This window comes from Triturus cristatus, chromosome 9 (assembly GCF_964204655.1).
Source record: "Triturus cristatus chromosome 9, aTriCri1.1, whole genome shotgun sequence".
Classification (NCBI taxonomy): Eukaryota; Metazoa; Chordata; class Amphibia; order Caudata; family Salamandridae; genus Triturus; species Triturus cristatus.
Window position 1 is genome coordinate 1,020,401,167 of NC_140592.1, and position 24,068 is coordinate 1,020,425,234.

At 44.2% G+C, this 24,068-nt stretch overlaps 1 protein-coding gene across 7 annotated transcripts in view; it reads right to left on the reverse strand.

The window, feature by feature from the left end:
- The window catches only part of FLVCR2 (FLVCR choline and putative heme transporter 2), a 612,292-nt gene that overhangs the window by 258,520 nt on the left and 329,704 nt on the right, over window positions 1-24,068 (reverse strand). For all 7 annotated transcript variants that reach the window (XM_085626721.1, XM_085626718.1, XM_085626720.1 and 4 more), the window contains one exon: window positions 8,002-8,069. In XM_085626721.1, coding sequence (XP_085482847.1) covers window positions 8,002-8,069 — 68 coding nt within the window. The remainder of the gene's footprint in view (window positions 1-8,001; window positions 8,070-24,068) is intronic.

Here is a 24,068-nt window from a genome sequence, read left to right on the forward strand (position 1 = left end):
TGCAGGTGAAGTGCTACTTTTGTTTTCTTGTCTTTGAACAGCATTGTTTTCCTCAGGTGGGGAAGTGCACCAATCCTGGAGGTACTGCAATGCCCGATTGATGGGTCGATTAGTAAACAAAATGTGTATGTACCGCAGCTCTGTTTCACGGATGTGGTCTTTGTAAACCATACTGCTTATGTTTTGTAAGGATAAAAGCAATAGACATTAAAATGGGTCCCTTCCGGGCCCTGTAGTCAAGTCCTTAACTTTTCATGCAAGCATGCACTGATTTCTGAATAGGGAGTGTAAAAGCGTTATGGTAACCACGTTGTTCCTGCTTACATTTCACATGCTTTACTTAATCTTGCATTCCCTTTGATGGTTTGCTTTTTCCAGGATGTTGGTACTTTTTTTTTTTGCAACATATTGCTCTTGTCTAGTATGTAATTTGTATTGAGTCACATCCAGTGTTTATAGAGGGGCACAACTGGCTTGTAGTTAAAGGCAGTGCGAGTTTCTCTCATTGGGGTAGTATGGTGTTCAGGTGATGGAGAGGATGTGGCACTATGGTCAGAGCTCCCGAATTTTAAACTGGGGAACCAGGTTCAGCCTTCATGAACAGTCCCTCCAGACCACTCTCCTGGTAGAGAGAAATGTTGTGAGAGAGGGATTTCAGAAAAGGGATTTAAGCCCCGTCCCTCATTTCCATTGGCTGGCATCACCGTTAAACAGTGGCCTGCCATTGGAAATTAGTTTTTTTTGTGGACGCCCTTTCGCCTCAGATACGACTGGGTCGCCTGCTTTGCTGCGGTCGCAAAGCACTTTCTTATCTTTATGGGGCCATGTGTTTCTAATTAGAAACACATGGCCCCATAAAGACAAGAGATCGATGCTTGTTTTAACTGTAACTTGTGTTTGCATTGCACTTTCACTTAAAGTGAAAGCGCGATGCTAAAATAAACACACTGCTGTTTCCATGATGGCGACAGCTTGTTTTTAATCTTCCTCTCGAGAATGGGTGCTGGTGCCGACCTGGGGCTCAGGCCATCTCAACAAGGGCAGGGGTAGAGGAGGGGGCACGGAGACCCTTTCACTGGGGTGTGCTCCAGGCCTGCTGCTCTCTGGTCCAGGGTCTCTTCGTCAGATTGGGCTGCACTGGGTCGGTCCCAGTGCCACTGCTCCTGCCGCACTAGCCTAAGTATCACCCGTGTCTGTTTCGTGCATTGAGTCTGCGTATCTCTGTGTGGCTTGGGTCAGCTTGTCTTTAGCAGCTCCAGAAAATGTCTGAATTCCGACCTCACGTTACATAGCATGAACAAGTGTAATTTGCAGGCCAGTGTTTGGGGAGTTGAGGGCAGGAAGTGGGTTTCGCCCTCCAGAGCCGACCACCAAGAACCTAGTTAGCGAAATGAGGCAGAAGGATTAATTTACATTACACTTTTCTCCCTTATGTTTGCAAGCAATCCGTGGGTTGTTTGTGCATTTCTCACGTCAAACTCTCAATCCTATTGCAGTACTTCTGGGGTTGTTGAAGTACATAGGAGCTGTGCTTCTCCACATCAGCCAATCGTGTACAAGAAAGGTGCCTTTCAATTGGCCGGATGGGCTGCTAATGAAGAGCAGGGCGGCCTAACGGACGTTGGTGGCTGAGTGGACGAGTGCATCCACTTCAGGGATGCGTGGTTACCCAAATTGTGACTTGTCCGAACCCTTGCAGGCCCAGTCAGACTTTCATCCTTCTGAGGTCGATAACACTAGTACTGACAGCGGAGAGCCCCCTCCTGACCACCGACTGACCTGTTAAGGGTCTCATCTGTGTCTCCATTGCCCAGCCTCCTTCCTAGGCCCAGACGCTGCCAATGTAGTGAAGAAAGCTGGCCTTACCAGCGTACAAACCAATCAATAGTCTGTGGCTTGTAATCCAATTCCAGCCTTTTCTCCAAGTGTTTTGCACCTCTGGCCAGTCTCTTGCAACATCCAGGACTCCCTCTGGGGTCTGCGCCCAAGCAGGCACAATATTACTTGGCTAATCGCAAAGCTTTGCGAGAAAACTCACTTAAACATTTAAAAAAAAGGGGGGGGTTTAACATACACCTGTATAACATCCTAAATTGTGAACGATCTTGTCCCTCCCCCACCCCCTTCTTCCCAGAGCCGCAGTGACCGGTAGTGTATTCCGGCACGTTCCTGGGAGGCTGCGAGCTAGCTGGCTCGGTTGGGATGACATGGCTGCCACTATCCTGGCTTGAAAGCGACTCATCAACCGGTCTGAAAAATTGTACTATAACGTGCACTGTTTAGGCTCTTTTTTTTTTCCAAAAGTGTTTGATGTCTCATTCCCCTAAGCCCATTAGAGGCCCAGGCTTGTGTCCTACACTCCTTTGCATAGCCCTGTGCGGGCCGATGTGAACTGGTTTCTCGAATCTGATTTTAGTTCCCAGTCCGGCTCCAATTCTACCCAGGTCTCCTCAACCTGAAAAGGGCAGTTTCAAGGAAGGGAATTTATCGCGCCTGACGGCTATGGCTCCTGCATCCGCTAAAGCACAGCTGAATTCTGGGATGGTAACAGAAGAGGTCCGCATCTACAGTTCTCACTCCGAGTCCCGAATGCAGTCGTGCTTTAGTTGGTGCAGTACTCGTAGTGCCCAGGTGTGACGTCCACCCGTCCTTATACAGCCATGCACATATTCTCTACACAAATAGGGCATGGGATTATAGCATGCGTGCAGCTCACCAGTGTTAAGAAAACAGTTCTTAGCCAGCATCTTCAACAGTCGTCAATAGTTGTTCTAGAATGCAGCTATTTCAAGATGGCCGCTTGGGGTTTGAGTTATGATGTAGTTCACTGGATGGCCCCTTTAAGTCATCCACAACAGGCTGGCTAACTACATGTCAAGAACTAACCACATATGTAATGCCTGCGCACCCCTTCTTCTGACAGCACAACTTCACAAAGGCACCTTTGTATCTTCCCTGGTGTTTGCTTGGTTCTATTGTAGTTGAGTACTTCATTTCCGGAATCCCGCGTAAGAGGGCCGCATTGAATAGCTCAGGGTAATACATGCGCTACCTACAATTCTTTTCTGCCTGCACACCTCACGTGTTTACATCAGACCACAGCAGCAACACTCCACGGACAGATGCGGCTTCTAGATCACACATTGCAGTCTCTTCACTGTGACTACGCACCGAGCTCCACTGCGTTCCCATTAGGTGTGTGCTGTATAAATTCCACACTCGTACAACCACTGTACGGAATGGAAGGCAAATACTTCCCCCCCCCCCCACCCCCTCCCAAAAAATCACGCCCCTGTGTTCGTTCAACCATGTCTCAACAAAAGCATGTGGGCTAGCTCTCTGAGCCAATGGGGACGGTTTGATCTGCAGTGAGTTTCCAGCACCATCGAGGGAGCCCAGGGCTTGAATGCTAATGCTGCAGAGCACAGTGCGTCACGTGCAGGTTATCACATGCGGCAGTTAAAGTAAGGGTGATCGAAGGGTTAATGCACCTACTTATGTGTTGTGTTGGATGCAGGTCGCAGGCTCTCAAACAACGGTCGGTGGCAGGGAATTGTGTGCAACCCCCAGATGACGTATTTGGAAAGAACTCGTTTCGGTCCTCCAAGGTCTGATCAAAACAAGTCAGTGCTGTTATGTTTATATATAATGAGAGATTGTATTTTCAAATTCGGAAGTAGCGTTTGGATATTTATTACGCGCGCTCCCTGCCCGCCAACCCATTGTCTACAGAAGAAAAGCGCCGTAAAAGCCATCAGTTTGAGCTTGTGCATAGTGATTTCTTAGATTCACGAAGGCACAGCACAAGTGCTGCATGTCAACAGAAGCAACAAGCATTTACAACGCAATAGGTCTTGCAATGACATTACTTTGAGCTATTGACATTGTAAATGGCAATGTCTTAAAAAAAATTCAAAGGCATTGCTATTTACAATACCAAAATAAACACCTTTGCGCGGTGTCTGTGAAGACTGCACCGCGCTTATTAAAATAAAAAAAAAAGACAATGCCTTTTATTTATGTTTTAAAAACCAAAACATTAAAAAAAAGCATTGCCATTTACAATGCCAATAGCTCAAACTCGCTTAAATGCGAGACCTATTGCATTGCAAAGGCTTGTTTTGTTAGGCACGGGGAGATTAAGTGATTTGCCCAGAATCACGGGATGTTCAGCGTCATTGCAGAGACTCGAACCCAGTTCCCCAGATTAGAGGTCGGCCGCCCTAGCCATTAGGCAAACTCCTCTCCCCCAATGTTGCAAAAAGGTGTTCATTCAGATGGACATCAATTCTGATTATTAAAGAGAACTCCCAACCATGGTATTAAGTTTTAAATTCTGGCTGGGTTAGAGCTGGGGCCTCTAGGCCTGACACCTCCAGAACAATTGCTCTCGTCCTCGTAAGGACGTTTACAAACTTTAGAAACCTCCTTTTGTTTTTAGGTCAAGGCTAGAGTCAGCGCACAAGCACTGCTCTGCGAGACATGCAGTATTCGGTATGAGTAGTTTGGCCAACTTCTGAGTTTAAGTGCTAGGTCTTCTTCCACAGCACCACCCCATCGGTGATACAATGAAATATGTATTTTCACCCTGTTATGGAATGAGGACGCCATTCATGTGCCAGCTCCTAAAAGATACCTTCTAATAAACAGTAATAAGCGATAATGTGCTGCATCGCTAAATACATTTAAGTTCCAAAAGGTGAGACAGATTGCATTGCAAATGCTTGTTACCATTCTAATCCCCCAAAACAAGCCTTTCTAAACCCTCCCTCTGGCTCTTCCCCCCCCTCCCGTTCCATTTTACTCATCCCAAGCCTCCTCCTACTGCTATAAGCTCCAAAACAAAACCACAACAAAATTCAACATCCTTCCCTCTTCTATCCTTTTCAATCCAAATAACAGACTAACATGTCCACCACTCAAATAACTTTTCTTATTTCACTATACTAATTCACCACTAATCCTTTATGGGTTTCGGAGTAGTGTGCAACTCGCCGAAAAAGGACTTCAACACCTCATCAGGGATAGCAAGCGCTATATAAATGCAAACCTTTCTACCGCTTCTACCCCTTCGCTATCCTTTTCAATCCAAATAACTGACTTACATATCCACCACTCAAATTACTTTCATATTTCACTATACTAATTCACCACCAACTCTGTATGGGTTCCAGAGTAGTGTGCTACTCGCCAAAAATGCACTTCAACACCCCATCAGGGGCAGCGAGCACTATATAAATGCAAACCTTTTTCCCTTATCTATCCCTCCACTATCCTTCTCAATCCAAATAACTGCCTAACATATACACCACTAATTACTTTCATATTTTCACTATACTAATTCACCACTAATCCTTTATGGGTTCTGGAGTAGCGTGCTACTCGGGCAAAAAAGTGCTTTGACACCTCATCAGGGGCAGTAAGTGCTATATAAATGCAATTACAATACAATCCAATCTGTTTGACGGGTCAATTACAAATACCACCACAGATTCCCTCCTTCAATTATCAGAAACTGCTGGTAAAACACGGGGTATACTTAGTTGTAAGGCTATTAAATTACTCCATGTCATCCGGGGCACCTTATTCTAGTAAAGTCTTCCCTTCTACAACCTGCTGCAATCTGGAAATTTAGATCAACTGGTTCAACTAAGGTGAACCAGGAGTACAACACCCAAAAATTATTGGACTGTTTAACGAAAGCTCAGGGCTACCAGACGGTGTCTCTGATTAAATCAAGTAATCTAGTAACAGAAGCATATTTGGCAACAGTCTGAAGGGTCGTGGAGACCCACTCAAGGCAACTGAACAAACAAGCATGGGTAAAGCCAATAGGTTTCACCTGTTATGCTGGTTTGTATTAGCACTCAACCCCTCAGGCTGAGGCCTGACCAGTCATTCACCAAGTGTAGAAACAGGTCAGCGTTCGGCCCTCCGGTGGTAGCTGGATTTCACCAGCAGAAGAAAGCCTCCAGGCGGCATGCAGCAGGCTTCTCTGAGGCCAAACAGCACGTGAAGTGATGGGTCGTGGCAGGAGCTGAAGCTTTTCTTCTGCACCCTCTCCCGGCTGTGAGCTGCAGATCGTAGCTTACCCCTGCACTTGTGTGGGTAGTTAGCTGTAGTTAGCTGTCAGTGCAACACCAACCATTGGCTGCATAGTAGCCCCCCCAAGTGCTCTGCAAAGTACCGATTCCCTGGTAGAATGGACCACAACAATGCGGCTTTGATGACTTGACAACAAAGAAATGTATTTTTTTTTTTTAAACACTATGTGGGCTTGAGCTTTCAACTTTATACCTACTTTGTAGATGGAGGATGTGTATTCCTGGTCTTGGCCTCTGTCAGTAAGGGTGCTCTGCCCACAGGAAAGTCTCAAAGGTAGAGTGCCCACCACAGTACAAGGGGTACAGCCTGGACCCAGCTATTTACACCCCTGCTCACAGATCATTTTTATGGGAAAGTTGGTGCTTTTCTAAACCCAACTGAGGCCACTCATTGTCCATACTATATTCTGCTTGAAGCACCTGTCCTGCTCTCTTGAGGAAACCAACTTAATTTTCAGCCTCCAATTTTAAATCCTTACACATTTACTTAATGTTTTAAATGTATTCATTTTACTTATTTATTACATACACTTTAATCATCTATTAATATTACTTAATTGTCTAAGCAGTTGCGGACAAGAGCTTGGTTGACAATTCCCTGGAAAAGTTCAGCAACACAATGTGTGGCTTTGCAGGCATGGAGGAACCCGGAGGCTTAGTGGAGCACTGTGGCAGAACAGGTGGTATTTTTGTCTCCAGCCAAAAAGGCAGGTACACATGACGGCAGCAGGAGAGCAAATATTTCTTATACTCGAGGGAGCCCAAAGGAATGGTGATGCAGAGAGCAGAACACCATTTATGATGCTGCATTTTTGGGCTGAGAAGGTTGAGAGTGGCACGACAAAGGTGTGGCTTTAAATTTGGGAGCCCTCGGGAATAGGATTACCAGACGATTCCATGTTACTGGGACACAACTTTTCCAGTTGTGCCGTTTTCTTTTACAAATCATTGTCAGTTTATTAGGTGTCCTTGCTTAGTAGAATTGAACCAAGACTACAATTTCCAAGTACATTTAATCCTTAAACTAACACTCAAGATTGGAACCAAGCTGTCAAAGTTCAATGGAGCCATCTGGTAACCAGTCCCAGGAGTGGTAGTGGAGGAGGAGGAGGAGGAAAGCAGGGCTCCATCAATGTATTCAACAGTTTTGAGCAACTGGAGCAAAACGCTACATTGGCGGCACTTCAGAGCCCCACGCTGTGTAGATAAATTAAGTAGCTATATACTGTGTGTTACGTAACTATGGTCAGGTCAGTTAACCAAATACACAAATCGGTCGGCAAGAAGTTGACTCAGGCTGTAGGGTTGCTTTGGATACAATGCTGCTAGTAGTGAAGGGTGGAGGTACAACAAAGATGTTCTGTGTGGATCCACTAAGGTTCTTTTTTTGTTTTTGTTACATTCTGCACAACTAATCCATGGAAAAACTACAGGGAAGGGACGGGACCCAAAGACATCCCCCCCACCCTTATAACCGCCTCACCACCCCACACAAAACATGTGTTGGTGCCTTGGCCATCTACCATGAACTGCTTTACACGTATGCAGTACCAAGTGTAGAAAAAAACAATACATTATTTACTCATCTGTTACACTTCAAATCCCTTACCAAGCAGCCCAAGCAGGTTTTGAACATGGAGACTTGTGTCCTCGTTCCCCTTTTCCCCTTCCTTCAGCCATTGGTATAAGGCTGTAAGATGCAATACCACAACCCCCAAACCCACAACAGCCCGATGCCCCCGAAACTGGAGGCTAGACACAAAAGAGGAGGTTTAAGTTTCCTAATTTGTCCTATGGACATGTGCATAAGGAACACAAGCGGAGAAATGCACATCCCTGGTTGTGAATTGTGCAACACACGTATATAAGGTTAGTACACTTGCAGTTCATCACATACCGGGTAATGGGCAATAACCATGCGGTTCAGCAATGTGGACAGTGAGTAGAAGGCTCCAGTGTTCAAACCTGGAACGAGAGAAGGTGAGAAAGGTGCTGTTAATGGAGAGCGTAGACGGCAGGCATAGACTTTTAATACTCAACACCGTGCAACCTCTAGTACCATGAAGGTGAGATGAATGATTAATTCTTATGCTCAAGACCCCAAGCATGGTCCGTTCTGCTACATGACCCCTAGGATTTTCTATTAACAACCGCTCAATGTTCATTAATTCATTCATTCCAAGCTGTGCTGCCTTCAGCCACTCTTCAGGGGATATCAGTCTCATTTTATGACACCCAAATTAGGACTGCAACAGGTCCACTGGGCCATAGCAAAGTTCAACTTTACCTCTCAAAACTCTTCAACATTTTTTTTTTTATATAATAACAAATTTTATTCAGTTTTGTATTTGGTACAACAGATGCCCGGAGGCCTACACACCAATCAGTTTCAATATAAATGCCGCCATGTACTAATAAGAATCATACAATAAAAAGGAAAAAATAATGAAAAACCAAAGAACAACCAGTCAACCTTACTAAACTGTGCACAGATCCGGCCTACGCCCCCCCCCCCTCAACAATTTTAACACGCTATTCATACAGCCAATTCTACTTCACAATGTTTCTCCACTGCAATGATAAAGTATAATTTTTATTTTAAGGAATAATCTCCCAAAAAAAACCTTTGTTTACAATTTTCAAGTGTGCAAGTAGTGACCATTATGCTGGAGGTGGATTCTGTAATGTGGCCATTATGCCGGTGCTAGAAGCATATGTAGAGATGTTACATCTCAAGCAAGAGAAACTGCACAGGGCTTTTGGGCATTAGAATGTGCTGCAAAAAAGTTGGACGAGGCTGGTATCTTACAGAAAAGCCAGAGGCAACTGTGTAAATGTAGAGGCAACTGTGTATATGTCCCATGCCCAGACTCCGCCTACAATGCCCAGATCCCACGTCCACATAAAGCCGTTGCACCCAAGCCCTGAGCGCAGGTTTCCGTCTCATGGTATTGAGCAGGGCTTAGGCCTCAAATACAGGCCCACAGCATATGCATCCCGGGCAGGGCAGAATTCAAGTCCATGGGCAGTCCTGGAACCTAAGTGCCAACCCACTTTTCCACAGGGGGATGGCATCGTGAGCAGGCTCCTACACAAGAGCCAAGCCAAAGTGCAGGCCTAATTCTAAGGTCCAATCACTTGTCAAGGTACACGTTTTGTGCCCTGATGCATGCCTTGTGCTCAGGAGCAGGAGTCCCCAGTCTCGGGTGCTTTACCCAAAACAAGCCTTGAGATACGATGAAGGACATCTTGGCAGATTCTGCCTTCAAGTACCAGATTCTGTGCCTAGACACACCTGTTGTGCCCAATACTCCTGCAGAGACTGAAGGCTCCAGAACAAGCTTCATTCCCTGTAGGAACGTGTGTGTCCCCAGGCAATGGCTCAGTGCTCATGACTTGTGCCAGAGTCAGAGCCTGTGCCTAAATCAGGTCCTCATGCCCAGAAGCAACCTTTCTGCCATCATGCAAAACTTTATCACCAAGAGACCAGACTTATAAAAGGCCTTACAGGGAGGATAAAACGGTACAAAAGGGGGTGGTGATGGACGGAGCATCAGAACCAATCCAACACTCACACCCAGTCAACAGATCTGGGTTTGATCCATCACCGTTCTTTAGCCCACTCTGCCACCCCAGTTCAGACATGGCCATATGCAAATCAGTCTGACCCTGTGCCTCATGGGAACAGTCCAGCCCGAACTGCCAAGCCATGTCTTCCCTGGACCGGAAACAAGCTTCCTAGGACCGGTTTCTGGCATTTCAGCCGTCTTCAGCCAGGCTTGCTTGAATCCAGTGGCAAAGTGAGCAAGGGACTCACGTCTGAGCATACCCTGCCAACTTATGGCGAACAAAGCGGTACAAAAGGGGGTGGTGATGGACGGAGCCAGACAACAGATCTAACACTAAGATGCATGGTCTCTGCTCAGGGTCAGCCTTTAAAGCTGAACGCAGCCACGTTCTTAGGAGCAGAGTGCCTCATAATGGAGGAGGAAGCAAGTATATACCCTCAAGGTAAGGTGACCAACAGGACTGGTGTTGTAACTATATATCGTATGTAGGACGGAGAACTTGCTCATGCCATTAGGCTGATGCCAAATTCCCTACTTATTCAAAGGCTTTTTATATTTCCTTACTTTCGAGACTCACGCTGGAGTGCCCAGAATTATACTTTACTTTATGCATAAATACAGTGGTAATGTTTACACCATTCCCTTTCCTGACAGTTTTAAAAACTGACAAGCGGAAGAGCCTCAAGACGTGGCTTTTTAACCTGTAGGGTGTCTTTGTCTTTTTTTGTCTTTTTTTCTTTAGTCTGTTTTTATGTTTTCGGTTTTACTGAGCTGCCTCGATAAAGCGCCGGGACACTCCACGGAGTAGCCGTGCGCTATAGAAATAAAAGTTTAACATAACATAACATAACATAACAAGCAAATGCACTGCAGGCGTGGGAAAGGTGCCCAAGCTACACGAGCTGTACTCATTCCTTACTGATCTGCCTTAAAGGGTCTAAGCAACTTTTAACAACACATTAAGTGAGAGAAGATACAAGTAATCAAGCATATTCAGTAACTGGTGCAGACTTGAGAACACAAGAGGTCTTCAAGAGTTGGAGTATGAATGCAGGGTGAGGGATGGCTTGCAGGAGAAGCCCAGCCAGCAGAGGATAGGGTCAGAGCGCTAGCTATAGACATGGAGTAATGGTGCCAACATTGAAGGTGATGGGCTGCGTTGGGAAGCCTTTAGGTGGTCATGCGCTCTATAAATCTGCATTAGATAAGATTGTGTGAGCGCTTTAGTTGTGCTTAATAAAGAAAGATGGCTATTACAGGATGGTGCAGAAGGAGAACTATGGAAGTTGGTTCGATAGGGATATTATAGAGGGTGGGATAGAAGCGGTAGCTGCTGCAGACAATGGAACTGCTGGCTGTGCAGGTTCCAGGAATCTCAAGTACAAGGTGTTGGTTCAGAGAAAGGTCCCTGGTATGGCTCTGGAGAGTGTGCGCATCCCTACCGCAGGTTCATGATGGCACACATGTGCATTGTGAGATTGCAGGGCAACAGATGACGGAGTGATTGCAGAGATAATGTTTATACTGACAATACAGTCTTTTTTTCTTGTCCTTGCCTGGAAAAATTCACCAACCAGCCTCTGACAGTCTCCCACAACTAGGTCCTTCGCCCATCTATGTGGGACATGGATGTTGTGGGTTTGCATGTGCAAAGAAAGTGTGAGGAGTTTGAATGATACATATGCCCAAAACCACACTGGAAAGCATTCTGTAATTGTTACATCCAACTGCTACCTAAGATGGAGGGCTGGGAAGAGAGCAGACGGCAAATGTGCAAGGCAGAGCTCTCCCCAAACAATCCAGGGATCTTTTGTGGTATGTCAAACCTTTAAGAGTGAATGAAAAGTGACAGAGGACCCACTGAAGCAAGGGAGTATACCCACTGTTTTTTTGCCCATTGTTTTCTGGTGGTTCTACCATTCTCCCTCCTCCCCCGACTCACCCACAACAGGCTAACAGGTACTAAAACAGGATGGAATCCTTTGCTTTTGTGTCCTCGTTTTGGGTCTCTCTTGACAACAGACTGCTAGATCCACCCCATCTTTCTGCTAGCACTTTATGACAATGATCTTACCTTGACCAATCCGAGCAGAATAAGAAAAACCGGTCTCAGAGCTCAATGTTGGGATACTCAACTATCAGATGCAACTCTTTCATAAAGATGAGACAGACATTTCCAGCCACAATGTCACTACTAGGAATCTGTGATCTCCACACCAGTGAACCTCTTTGTGCTCAGAGCCAACCCTCCCTTGCCAGATTCGGATCCAGAAACCCAAGTTCCTCAACTAAAATTGCCATGAAAGGCTGCTTAGACCTTACTTGAAGGGAAAGAGCTGACCTGCTTCACAGGTGCTCTTAAACAGGAAGGAGTGTATCAGGGAAGCATCTGTATCACTCTTCAAGGGTGACGCTCAATGATCCCTAAAGGATCCCGCAGTGTGGAGTGGAAGTATACACCACTGTGGACAGAGGGTAATGACAAACTTTTATCCAGGGACCTCTGTTGCAAACACGAAGGAAGGCCAAACCAAAGTCTGCGGTCTCCCAGAAGAAATAAGAGTGCCAAAAGTGAAACCCATTGTCCTATCGGCTTGCACCAAGATTTGCGCAGTCACTGTTACGACCAGGGATGGGGACCTAGCATCTATGAATTCTGGGTTTGTGCTTGAGCTGGAGGAAGAACCCAGTCTGCAAGATCTGTCAAGGCTAAAGCACTGCAACTCCAAGATAGCTTCTCCAAATAGTGCTGGCTCTTGCACAGTAGATGTTGCCTGCACAACGCCCAGCAGGGTGGACGGAAGCTCCCAGCTCCTCACACTTTTTGGGCTGTGCGATGCCGGTCATGCACATTGACAGTGCCTCAGCAAAGACTGCAGGCACTGTATGCATTGCAAAACAACAAGTCAAACAATGACAAAGTACTGTGCAAACCAGGGAGAACCCATGAAAGGGGAGAGAAGAGACCTTAACCGACGGGGAGAGAATATTACGGTGGACTGGCTCACAACCATGTCAGCATTCCCCGGAGAGTCTCGAGATACCAAACCCCTGCAAACGACGGATTAGCTCCTACTGCACAAAGAGTACCCTAAGAGCGCATCCCACTGGTGCAGCATAGGCTGTTTACTTATTGACTTGTAATAGTGGTCTTAAGTTCTGAGCCTCTTACCCCCCAACCATCTCCAGAGGAAGCCCTGGACTGCTTGACTTTACTACCCAGACTGTCGTGCTAAGGGGTGTACTTCAGCACCAGGATACCATCATGGGTGATAATGCACTTTACAAATATACATCACATGCTCATTTTAAGCTCAAATTGTATGGTTAGGTCCCACAGCAACAGTGGTAAATGTATTGGATTGACACCCGGTTTCCCACAATTGCATTGGGACTCCTGTAAAACTCCCTACACAAGACCTTCTGGATAAAAAGCACAATGTTTATCCACAAAGGCGAGTTTTAGTCCAGTAAGTCGCTAGAGCAGGTGTACGTGGAGCAGCTCTATCCTGGTTACCAGCCCATAGCTGTGGGAGTCCCTGGAGAAAGCTGACAATGAAGCAAACACAAGGAGATGATGGACAGAGCGCTGAAACTTTTCACACACTCACCCCCAGTCACAGATCTGGGTTGAATCCATCGTCGTTCTTTAGCTCACTTCGCCACCCCAGTTCAGACACAGTTGAAGCTGACAATGAGTCAGGAGGCGTGAGATAAGGGAAAAGCACAGTGTAGAGGAATGGAGATTTGACATTGTGATGGAACAACTCATCAGGGCAAAGCTCAAGGATGTTGCGGACTCTGACCCAGAGCTGTAATGGATGAAATCATTTAAGTTATTGGACGATACTGAAGAGATAGATACGTCAAGACTGCTCCAAGCCAGGTGCTATGGACGTGGAGGTCATGTCAATCTGCCAAGGGCGGGGAATCCCTGTGGCACAGAAACCAGAGGAATTGGGGGTTTTCTGCTTTCTCCATTTCAGTTTGGGCTGCTTAGGAAGAGCTTCCTAAGCAGCCCAAGGCTATTTTTTTTGTAATAACGATCTGTGCACATTGCATGCTGATGTCGCCACTGTAAAAGTTAAAGTGTAATGGGTTTTCCAGCCCCCCCACCCCATGTGGGGGTCAGATGGAGGGTTTGCCCGCAATCTGCCTCATCGGAGCGGTAGAAAGCCTAATAGACACCAGGGATTATAAACACCCCAAAAGAAGCCAACAGTCTTTCACCCCACCCCCTAAGTGTGGTAGAATTTTAAATAGGGACAAGTGTGGGAACGCTGGAAGGTAGGAATTTTGTGGATCCCGCAGCTTCTGGAACTTTACTCTTACAGAACTATGAGGAAAATGCATGTTTTTTTGTTGAGGTTTGACAACTGAAGGACATAGTGGGTAAAAAAACTCTAAGACAACCTCGGTGACTCCCCTTGGTGTCTTTCTTTTCAGAAACGTCAGATTGGTAGGTTTCTCTGAGCGGTGGCTTAGCTAGGGCTCAAATTATGCAGCTACCTACACTGAAAAAAATGTTAATTTTGATGGGTGAAATGTGATGTCTCAAGGTCACTTTTTGGAATGTTTTGTATCCCGGGTGCTAGGCCCAGCCACACAAGTGGGGTAGAGTTTTTATTAGGAGAGTAGGAACCCAGAATAGTAGAATATGTGTTGTTACCAATTGGATTTCTCTGCATTTTGAACATAAGCTAGTATGCAAGAAAGAACACATTTTGCAAAATGCCCAATGAGTCACATAACAGAATAGGTAACCCCAAATTTAGAGGTGTACAAATAACCACTGTGCATAGAACTCTGCATTCTTTGCACATGTCAGTAATATACAGGTTTCCCTCATATCCATTTTAATTCACTAGCTTTTACCAGATGAATTGCTGCATGGTGGGTACACAATGAGAAATCATAAGCTGCAGCTCAGGTGCTGACTTGAAGTTTTGATGTTTTTGCAAAACCCTATACATCCTTGTGACAGAAGGGGTCTGATGGATGTAATGGTATGTTGCTTTTGTAAATTGCCCATTGTGGCAAACAAAATTACAGATGAAAATGTTGTCGCTAATGGGCAAGAATTTCCTACACATTTTCATCATTTTATTTCAACAGTTAACTTCTATGGGAGAACATTGAGGTACCAACACACATGACCTCTTGCTAAATTCAGTAGTGTGTCTACTTATCAGGAATGTTCTAGTTTTTTATGATCACCCATGGTTTCACACCTGTTTATACCACAAACAGCAAATAGGCTGAAACCACACAAATTAGGAAAAAAGGATTACCCGTTAGAAAAATGTACAAACTGTAGTATATTATGTTTTTTGATACAACTCTGCCTGCTCCTGAAAGCTGGGAAGATGGTGATCTTAGCGCACCAAAACGTTCATTGATGTAATTTTTAGGGCAGAAAAACGTAAGTTTTCTTGCAGAGCACTTTCTCATTTCCCACAAAAAAGCTACATTGTAGCTATTTTCTCAGTTCCCCCCAGTGGAGTCTACAAATCCGGAGTGTCTTTAGAATATCCAGGATGCTGTTAAAAAGGATGCACATTTGGCATAGATATGGCTTATGGGGGAATTGTTATGAAGGTTTGAGTTCGAGCTACAGCAAACATCCTTAAAAGGGCTAAGCATCAAGGGAAAAACCGTAACAATCAAGTGGTTAAGGACAAGCTGCATCACAACGGGAATTCATATAACACTCATCCACACAGGCGCAGCCTGCCCATAGACATGAGCTAGGCAGTTGCTGAAGGTGGCAAGTTAAGTGGGGCACTAATTTGATGGAAAAAGAATATCAAATCTGAAAACACTATCATGAACCAATTTGGAGGCATTTATTGCTTGGTTGAAGTAGAGCCACAGTTGCGGGCAACTAGGGTAGAGCTCCCCAGTTCCCTTTCACAAATGAGCAGGCTGCACCAGTAAGGTGCAAGGGTGCGCAGAACAAAATTTTTACAGAACAAGTTCACAGGACAAATTTCATAAAATAGAAACAAAGCGCTAGGTAGACGCAAGACAGTACATAAAGTGGAGCAATGTAGTGTGCTTCAAAGACATTCACTCAAACAAGTAGCGGGTACCGGGGGAAAACAGATGAGCTGCAGAAGGGGAGCCCTACCCTATGTACCAACAGGAAAAGTAGCTGGGCTTAGGTACTACAAACAGAAGCTGGTAGGAAATGATAAAGATTGAAGATCAAGATGGGGCAGCAGGAGAGGATTTACAAGACGTGTGTTTGAGGCTTAAAAGGCATCCATCACATTTATTTGTGATACTATATCAGCTTGTGTGTGTGGAGTGTCAGGTGATTTTAAAGTCATTTTGTACCATTAACCAATTATTGTTCACAGTATCTATGTGGCTAATGCTCAGATATAGTATCTGGGAGTACTAGGGTACTAGAGGTACCTGGGAGGAGGTGGAATTGCGAGTTTAATACAAAGAATGTGGTGAAACTTGAATGTTGGGGTGTATGAGGTGGGGAATCAGTTCTGCTACTTCGAGATAGAGGATAAAGTCAAGTACTTAAGAGCAGAGTTATCTTGCCAGAGTGTCTCTGGATTCCTCCTTGTGAAGCTATCATCCCACCACTCTATTTCTTAAAGCATACAAACAGTTATATCTTGTAAGTAACAACTTCGCAATCTGTAGTATGAACACTTAAATGTATTCAAAGAAAACGGCCTCAACGCAGTCCTCTCCCCCCCCCCCCCCCCACCAGCCCGTCAACCAATTAACTTGTGTGGAACACCCACGCAAGACAATCAAACACCACTCCATAGGACATAAATACAACTTTTAAGCTAGAATGAACCAACTCGAGCTCAGAATAGAACATCTTCCCCACTTATAGACCAAGAAAACACAAAACAAAATATAAGAATAAAGAAGTAATAATACAAAATTAAATAGAAAAGAAGTTGACATTGTCTCAAATATTCAGGAGCCCTGCGAAATCTATATGTCGTCCTTTGTTCTTGTGCTTCCCTTACAGGCACCATCTCCAACTAATCCTCATGGCTACCACCCAACTGCTCTGTGGAACCCTCTACTACACCTATCCAAGACCTCATTGTCCTCCATGAACCTCCCTTGGGACCTTTCTACTATCCCTACCCAAGAACTCATCATCTTCCATTAACATTAAGCTACTACAGTCATCTTCTTCTCCCATCTTCACAACCTGTCTCATCATACTAAGCCACTCTTCTACAATTCCACCATTCACAATTCTCTAACATTGCAAAATATCGATGTACTCTTTGACCTTGAAAGGCTCACAAAACCTTTTCAAACCACCTTCCCACTGGCCCAACCTCACCTTCACATATCACGCACAAATGTTACCGCCCCCGCCCCCACGGTGAGACTGATCTTCATGCTCATTGCTCAATAAAGATTTTATCCATGCTGGTAAAATCGTTGAGCTAGCGTTTCTTTCTCGCATCACGTCAAAGGGGGCTTCTCCATTACCTTCATTCTTAGTTGAACAATAGGCCCACACCAAATCCATGACAGCCAACCCGACATCTTTCCTATTGACCACTGCCAGCTGAATAGCCCCTTTCACTATGCGATTAGCTCTCTCCACAATGCTTTTGGCTTGTGGATTACATAAACTTGTGCAGGAATGTTTGATACAACATATTCCCAGAAAATTTCTAATTTCCCTCTGAACCAATTGTGTGCCATTAACTGTAACCAACTTACAGGGCTATCCCTCTTCCCTGAAAATTTCCTCCAAAGTCTTTATATTTACCACCAGTCACTTTGAATGGACATCAACCACCACCAAGGCAAACTTAAGCTCTCCCTTAAACTTCCAAACAAACCTATAAAATGCATGCATACACTGTGCCACACCATTCCAGAACCAGTAATCACTCCTCCACACGATTGTCTAGTAACTCTTAACATTTTCTCACCTTCTTTGCAGCACTACATTGCTTAACCCATACCTCAACATCACCTTCCATCCATCCATCCCTCCCTGGCCACAAAACGTTCTCACAATCTTTTTTTAGTCAAAGTCTGTCCCCAAATAACCCTCATGGGCCAGATTAAACATGTCAGCCGAAGACTCTCTGGGGGCACAAACGTGTCTCCTCTCATTACCACATAATCTCCAATCATCGACACCTCATCCACAATTTTTACATACGGCCAAACCGGCACACTTCCCAAACACTACCTCCTTTTTCCCTTCTTCATCAAAATAACTTCCCTCATATTGGCATCATCCGCCATTCCTTGACATTATTCTTCCTTTGACACAGCGCCCTGAGTGCAATCAAACACATCTTCAACACTAACCACAGAACCTTCTTTTTGCCACATTTTCACATCAATCTTATCCACTGTGTGCCAATCTAACGGAAAACATGACAAGCAATCAGCTTGAATATTCTGTTCAATTGAGTAACAATACTCCTGAAGGCGAGATGGTAAAAGCACCAATCTTGCAGACCTCTTTCTTGCAACCCCTGGTAAAAGTATCTTCACCAAAAGCTTGTGGTCTGTGCAAAGTGTTATTTGAATTCCCCAAACATATGTACGGAAATACTCCATTCCCCACACTGCAGCCAAGGCCTCCCTCTCAATCACTGCATAAATCAGAGTACTGAGAGTGAGTGACATTGAATCAAACGCCGCTGCCCTCTCCCTACTGGCATGAACCTGGGATGACATTGCACTGACTCCTATAGCACTGGCATCCACTGTAAAGAATGGTTTTGAACCCAGTGTCAAATGGAGCTAACACTTCAGCCTTACACATTTCATCCTTTATATCAAAAGCAAGCAATTGACACTTTTCCCATAAAAAGTTAGATCCTTTCCTCAAGATTTCCCGCAAGTCCTCAGTCTTGTCTGCAATTTTAGTAGTATTCTTTAAGGCCCATAAAGGATCTATGCTGACCTTTATTACATAGAGCAGGAGCTTCCTTAATGGCCTTCAGCAAATCTTTTTTTGGTCTCATCTCTTCTTCAGATAGAGTATATCCAAGATACTCCCCTTCTTCCAACAGAAATTAGCATTCTTCTTTGAGAGTCATGCCAGTCTCAGCAAACCTATCCAACACTTGCTTGAGCATGATAGTGTGACTTTCAATATATTCCCCAAACACTAGTTTGTCATACTGAAACAATAAAATGTTGTTTATACCCCTGATAACTTCAGCCATGATTCTCTGAAAAACACTTGCAGCCTAAGATTGTCCAAAAGGCATTCTAGTTAACTGAAAAACGCCTTCCATTGTTGTAAAGGCTGTAAGACGCTTTGAAACTTTGTGCAATTTGATGTGAAGGTACGCACTTTTAAAGTCAAGTTTGCTATAAAAAAAATAAATAAATAAAAGTCCACTTTTAAGTAACAAGACCAATTTATTTGTATTTGGCAAAGGATAGTTGTCAAACATGATATTCCTATTGACACTGTGCATATCAACACAGAACCTCAAGGCCACCATCCGATTTCGCTGTAATTACAACTGGGGAAATCCAATCAAAGGGCTCTATCGGCTCAATGACTCCCTAACTCACCATATCACAAAGCATTTTTGTAACCTCACTCCTTGCAACAACGGGTACCCTTCTTAATTTATGTTGGACTGGGACTGCATCAGATTTCAGTACAATATTACAGATGTACTCCTTCAATTCTCCCAATCTGTCAGCAAAAAACAATTTGACACTTTCAATGATTTCGTCCACCGAAATGTCATCTACTACCATAATCTAGTTTAGAGCCCATTGTTTATTAATTATGTGGAGATCATACTGGTGCTGCCACCCCAAAATTAGAGGTTCACTTTCTGCCACATATACATTTTTTTCAATTAGTCCATCTTGAAACTCAATCTCAGTCAACATGTACCCCATAATATTTTTTTTCTCCTGGATGCTTACCAGGATTTATATCTTTTGGTAGCAAACAAACATTTGGCCACTTCTGCACAAACATACTTTTAGATATTATAATATAAATCTACCATGAGCTAACAATTCTACCTTTGATTCTGAAATCAACTTTCGGCCTAATAAGTCTCAGTATTTTCCATTACATCATCAACACATAAGATTCTATCTTCCTTTTCAACATCATACTCACATCCCCTTTACACTCTTCGTGTATCACAGCAACTTTAGTTTTGGGATTAACTTTACACATCACACTTTAGTATCACTTCAGCCAACCCGTTATAAGTGGGACACGGATATTGGCCGTGCGCTCACGGATAGGAAATGGGAGACACTGCTGGAACACCCACTAAAGGTATGCAGGAATCCAAAATTTAAATTTATACAGTTTATGATTGTTCACCGGGCGTATTTGACTCCGCACAAACTAAACTTAATGTTTCCGGATAGCTACCCCCGCTGCCACTCCTCAAATGCAGGTTTACTGCATATGTTATGGGACTGCCCAAGGCTGAATCATTACTGGTCATCAGTGCAAGAAATAGTGAATGGTGTAGCCCCGATTCGGAACAATAGGATACTGGAATATTGCTCATTAGGATTAGGACCAAAGGGAAAGAAGGGAAGCCCTGCCCGCAAATTTGCTAATCTGGCATTGATATTAGCTAAAAGAAACATAACTATTAGGTGGAAGGCCGCCAGACCACCCTCAGTATTAGACTAGTATAACTAGGTGCTCAGATGGGGTAGAGCCGAGGAAGCCGAGCTTAAGCGGGAGGAGCAAAGGGGGCTGCGAAAGATACCCATTTCGCTAGAATGGAATGCAATGCTGGAAGAATTTGCGGTCATAGATCTGCAGACGTAGAAGTGGAGCACATATATATGTGTTATAGGCTGGGTCTTATCAATAGGAAGAATACAGCATGGGATAGTATAAACTCTATGTATATTGTTCAAGACGAGGAATGTAAATGTGCCACTGTATAGAACTGTTCTATACTGTGCTGTAGATCAATAAGCATGTATAAAACAAATGTTAGACTGAGTCCGGGGAGGGGTGGTGGGTATGAGAATTTCTTGTTTGCTTATTTTTATTTACAATGCAATGTATAAGCTAGGAACCACTGGTTATGAAACGAACAGTTGTGAAAATCAATAAAAATATGTTTTTTAAAAAAACTAAAAAAAACTTCACACATTAGTGCCAAGTAACCTTTGTGACCACATTTCCTGCAGCCTTTTCCCAAATTGAAACATGCTTTAAACTCTGAGTTGTAAAAGTTACTCTCACACCTAGAACACACTTCATTACACGGTTTGTGAGAAACTGCAGTTTTGATAGAGATATTATAAATCTTTGTTGCTGCCAAAACATCTGCTCCATCTTTCTCTAGGAAAGTAACTTACCCAACCCTGTTGTCTTTTTTTTTTGCATCTCCTTCATGCAGAATTCTGACTGCTCAACTACTTTAGCTAGTTCAATGGCATCCTTTAAAGAGCAATTTTAGCTGCCCAAAGCCTTTCTTCTATGTTCTTGCATCTATCCTGTACAATTAACTGATCATGTATCAGCTCATCAGTCATTTCACCAAACTGACATTTGATCGACAATTTCCTGAGCCTACAAACAAAATCATTCACTGATTTGCCTAATTTTTGCAGTTGCGTATAACATTTAAATCTGTTCATAACCACACTATTATCATTGGCAAATCGATGTTCCAATCTTTTCTTTGTAAAAATCAGTGAATTGTTGACCACCCTGATCCAGAGCAATAGATAAAAACTTGGAAACATGCCGCCCCTCCTCAAGAGTGCTAAAAAGAATGGCCTTCCTAGACAGACGAAAATCCTGGCCATCATGTTCTTACTAATAGTTGTCAAATATGCCCATCCATTCTTCCCAGTCAATAGGTGGAGACCCTGTGTGAAAGCAATGGTGGAGGTATTACTCCTGAAGAGTTGGTTGATTCTATAATGAGTGGTGCTTTTGTTTAGTAGCCTGAATCGTCCTTTGTTATTTTGAAGTAATCACATAGTCCTATTTCAGTGTTTATAGAAGCTCAAAAAAAGATTGGAAAAGGCAGAGTCAAGATAGTTTGCCAACGACAGGAACAACAGTATTTTCCTTATTTCTTTGTTCTTTAACAACATTATCCCCTTAACATAACAAAAATGGGCAAAGTCCAGAAGCAGGGTAGGGTGGAGTTGCGGAAGCGTCGTTCATGGGAAAACATCAGGTGGTATTTATGGTGAGCTAAGATCACCAATAAGCAGTGCCAGTGACTCCCCACACTCTAGCAGGGTTAGCTTGTGGCAACCAAACGCTGATCAAACTCACAGCAGTGTCGGCTTGCAGCGGCAGTTCATAGCAAACACATGACCATAGGCCTCGCCGGGAAGCGTTACTGTGCTAACAGACTTAGGCCTTCCAAAGTCTCTCACAAGAGCTGTACTCACACAATGATGGAACTTATTGGAACCGAAAGTGTGGACATCCCTCCTGGGAAGTGCCTTTAACTTGTTGACCGATCCCAAAGGATCCGTGCTGAATACTACACATGGGATTGCATTTCCTGGGCAAACACAAGGAGATGATGGACGGAGCACTGAACATTTTCAGACACTCACCCTCAGTCACAGATCTGGGTTGAATCCAAAATCATTCTTTAGCTCACTTTGCCACCTCAGTTCAGACCCAGCCATATGCAAATCAGTCTTGACCCTGTGCCTCATGGGAACAGTCCAGCCCGAACTGCCAAGCCAGGTCTTCCCTGAACCGGAAACAAGCATCCTGGGAACGGTTTCTGGGTAACACCCTTCATCAGCCAGGCTGGCTTGAATCCAGTAGCAATGGGCTGGTGCTCGTCGCGAAAATCTTGTGTTGATCGAAGAGCCTGAGGAGGAAGAGGTGGGAGTACCAAAACAGAGATAATCTGCAGCCCCACAGCTCCCTCGGAATGGGTCCGGTTTCTTCCTTGAGGGCCACCACTAAAGATTTTGGCCCTGCCATGGTCATCATGCTCTGGGGCATGAGCGTGCTGTAAACAAGGGTTTCTACTCCACCAGTTCTACCACTGGCAGATGGGACATCACTACAAGATTGTATTCAGATTTTCTTGGATGAAGAGAGTTGTACCTTGGAAGCACCCTTACGACTCACTGAGCACATTTTATAGACTACCCACAGGAGCCCACAGAAGATCCTCGCAGAGATGGTTTTGAAATTGGCCTCTGAGAAGTAAAGCAATGCAAAGAGCTCGAAGATTTTACTGTTTCCAAACTACTACTGGTTCCCTCAGCAGAGGTGTGAACAGCTGCAGCAGCCCAATAGAAAATCCCACACGATTTAAGTAAAGACATCTCTCTGGACATCAAGGTGTCACTTGAAATCAAGAGCCACGTGTTCACATAACTGGAATTGAAGGAGCCTTTTTAGAAGGACTGTGCTTCCGAGTGGTTTACCTGCAGTCAATGCAACGGATTGTTTACAGTTTATTAACGCGAGTCCCTTATATTACTTTACCAACTGGGTGTGAGAACTGGCTTGGGTAGGGTTTTATCACCCACTATTTAGAACAAGAGATTCAGAGTTCGGGATTTGTAACACTTCCCCCACCATCCCAGATATCTTTTTAGGCTAGGGGGTTCTTAGATGATTGTATGTATTACATGCTTCAATGCTGAGCTGTTAAATAGTGATGATTATTTTAATAAAACGTATTGCAATCTAATTTAGAATTTGTGCCGCAAGGTCAGCAGTGGCGCCACAATAAAGAGAAGGTAGTTTAAAAAAATGGAGCAGTAGATTTAGAACCATTTTGAATACTAGATCTTGGTTCACACCTTGCCACACTACAGGTGTTGTTGATACCTCTATGTTTTCTCTAGTCAGAATAATGCTGCTTCACCAGATATGGATAGTGGGCTCAGGCCTGGTAAGCAAGAGATTGGAAATCACATTGCTTCTGGCAAGATGCCACTCATCTGGGTGTAATTCAGCAGCTGAGATGAACTCTCAAATCCAGAGCTGTTTTACCTTAATATTTAATTGTTGGCTTGTTCATCCATGGTATGAAAACCGCCAGAGAACTTTTCTAAGTTGCTAGAGTGCAGTGAGCCCAAAAAGCACGGACAATGGCCCATCATACCTGGTACGGGCAGTAAAAGACAGCCCCTGTGGATCTGTCAACTCAACTGCAAATTAATGGCGACACCTGCATTCCGATCTGTACACCTATGAATAAACCCTTTTCAACCGCAGTTTACATCTGTTGGAAAACTGCACTTTGTGCGGGTCACCTCAATTTCTTTTAGCTGCTAGAACCTATTTTTGCTGGGTACAGACAGCTGTGTACTTTATCACTGCTAACTAGCAGTAAAATGCTTGAGCTCCTCCTTTCTTTTTTTATTTCAATATAATTTTTATTGTTTTTTACAACATATAATCGTCAACGCTTTAACG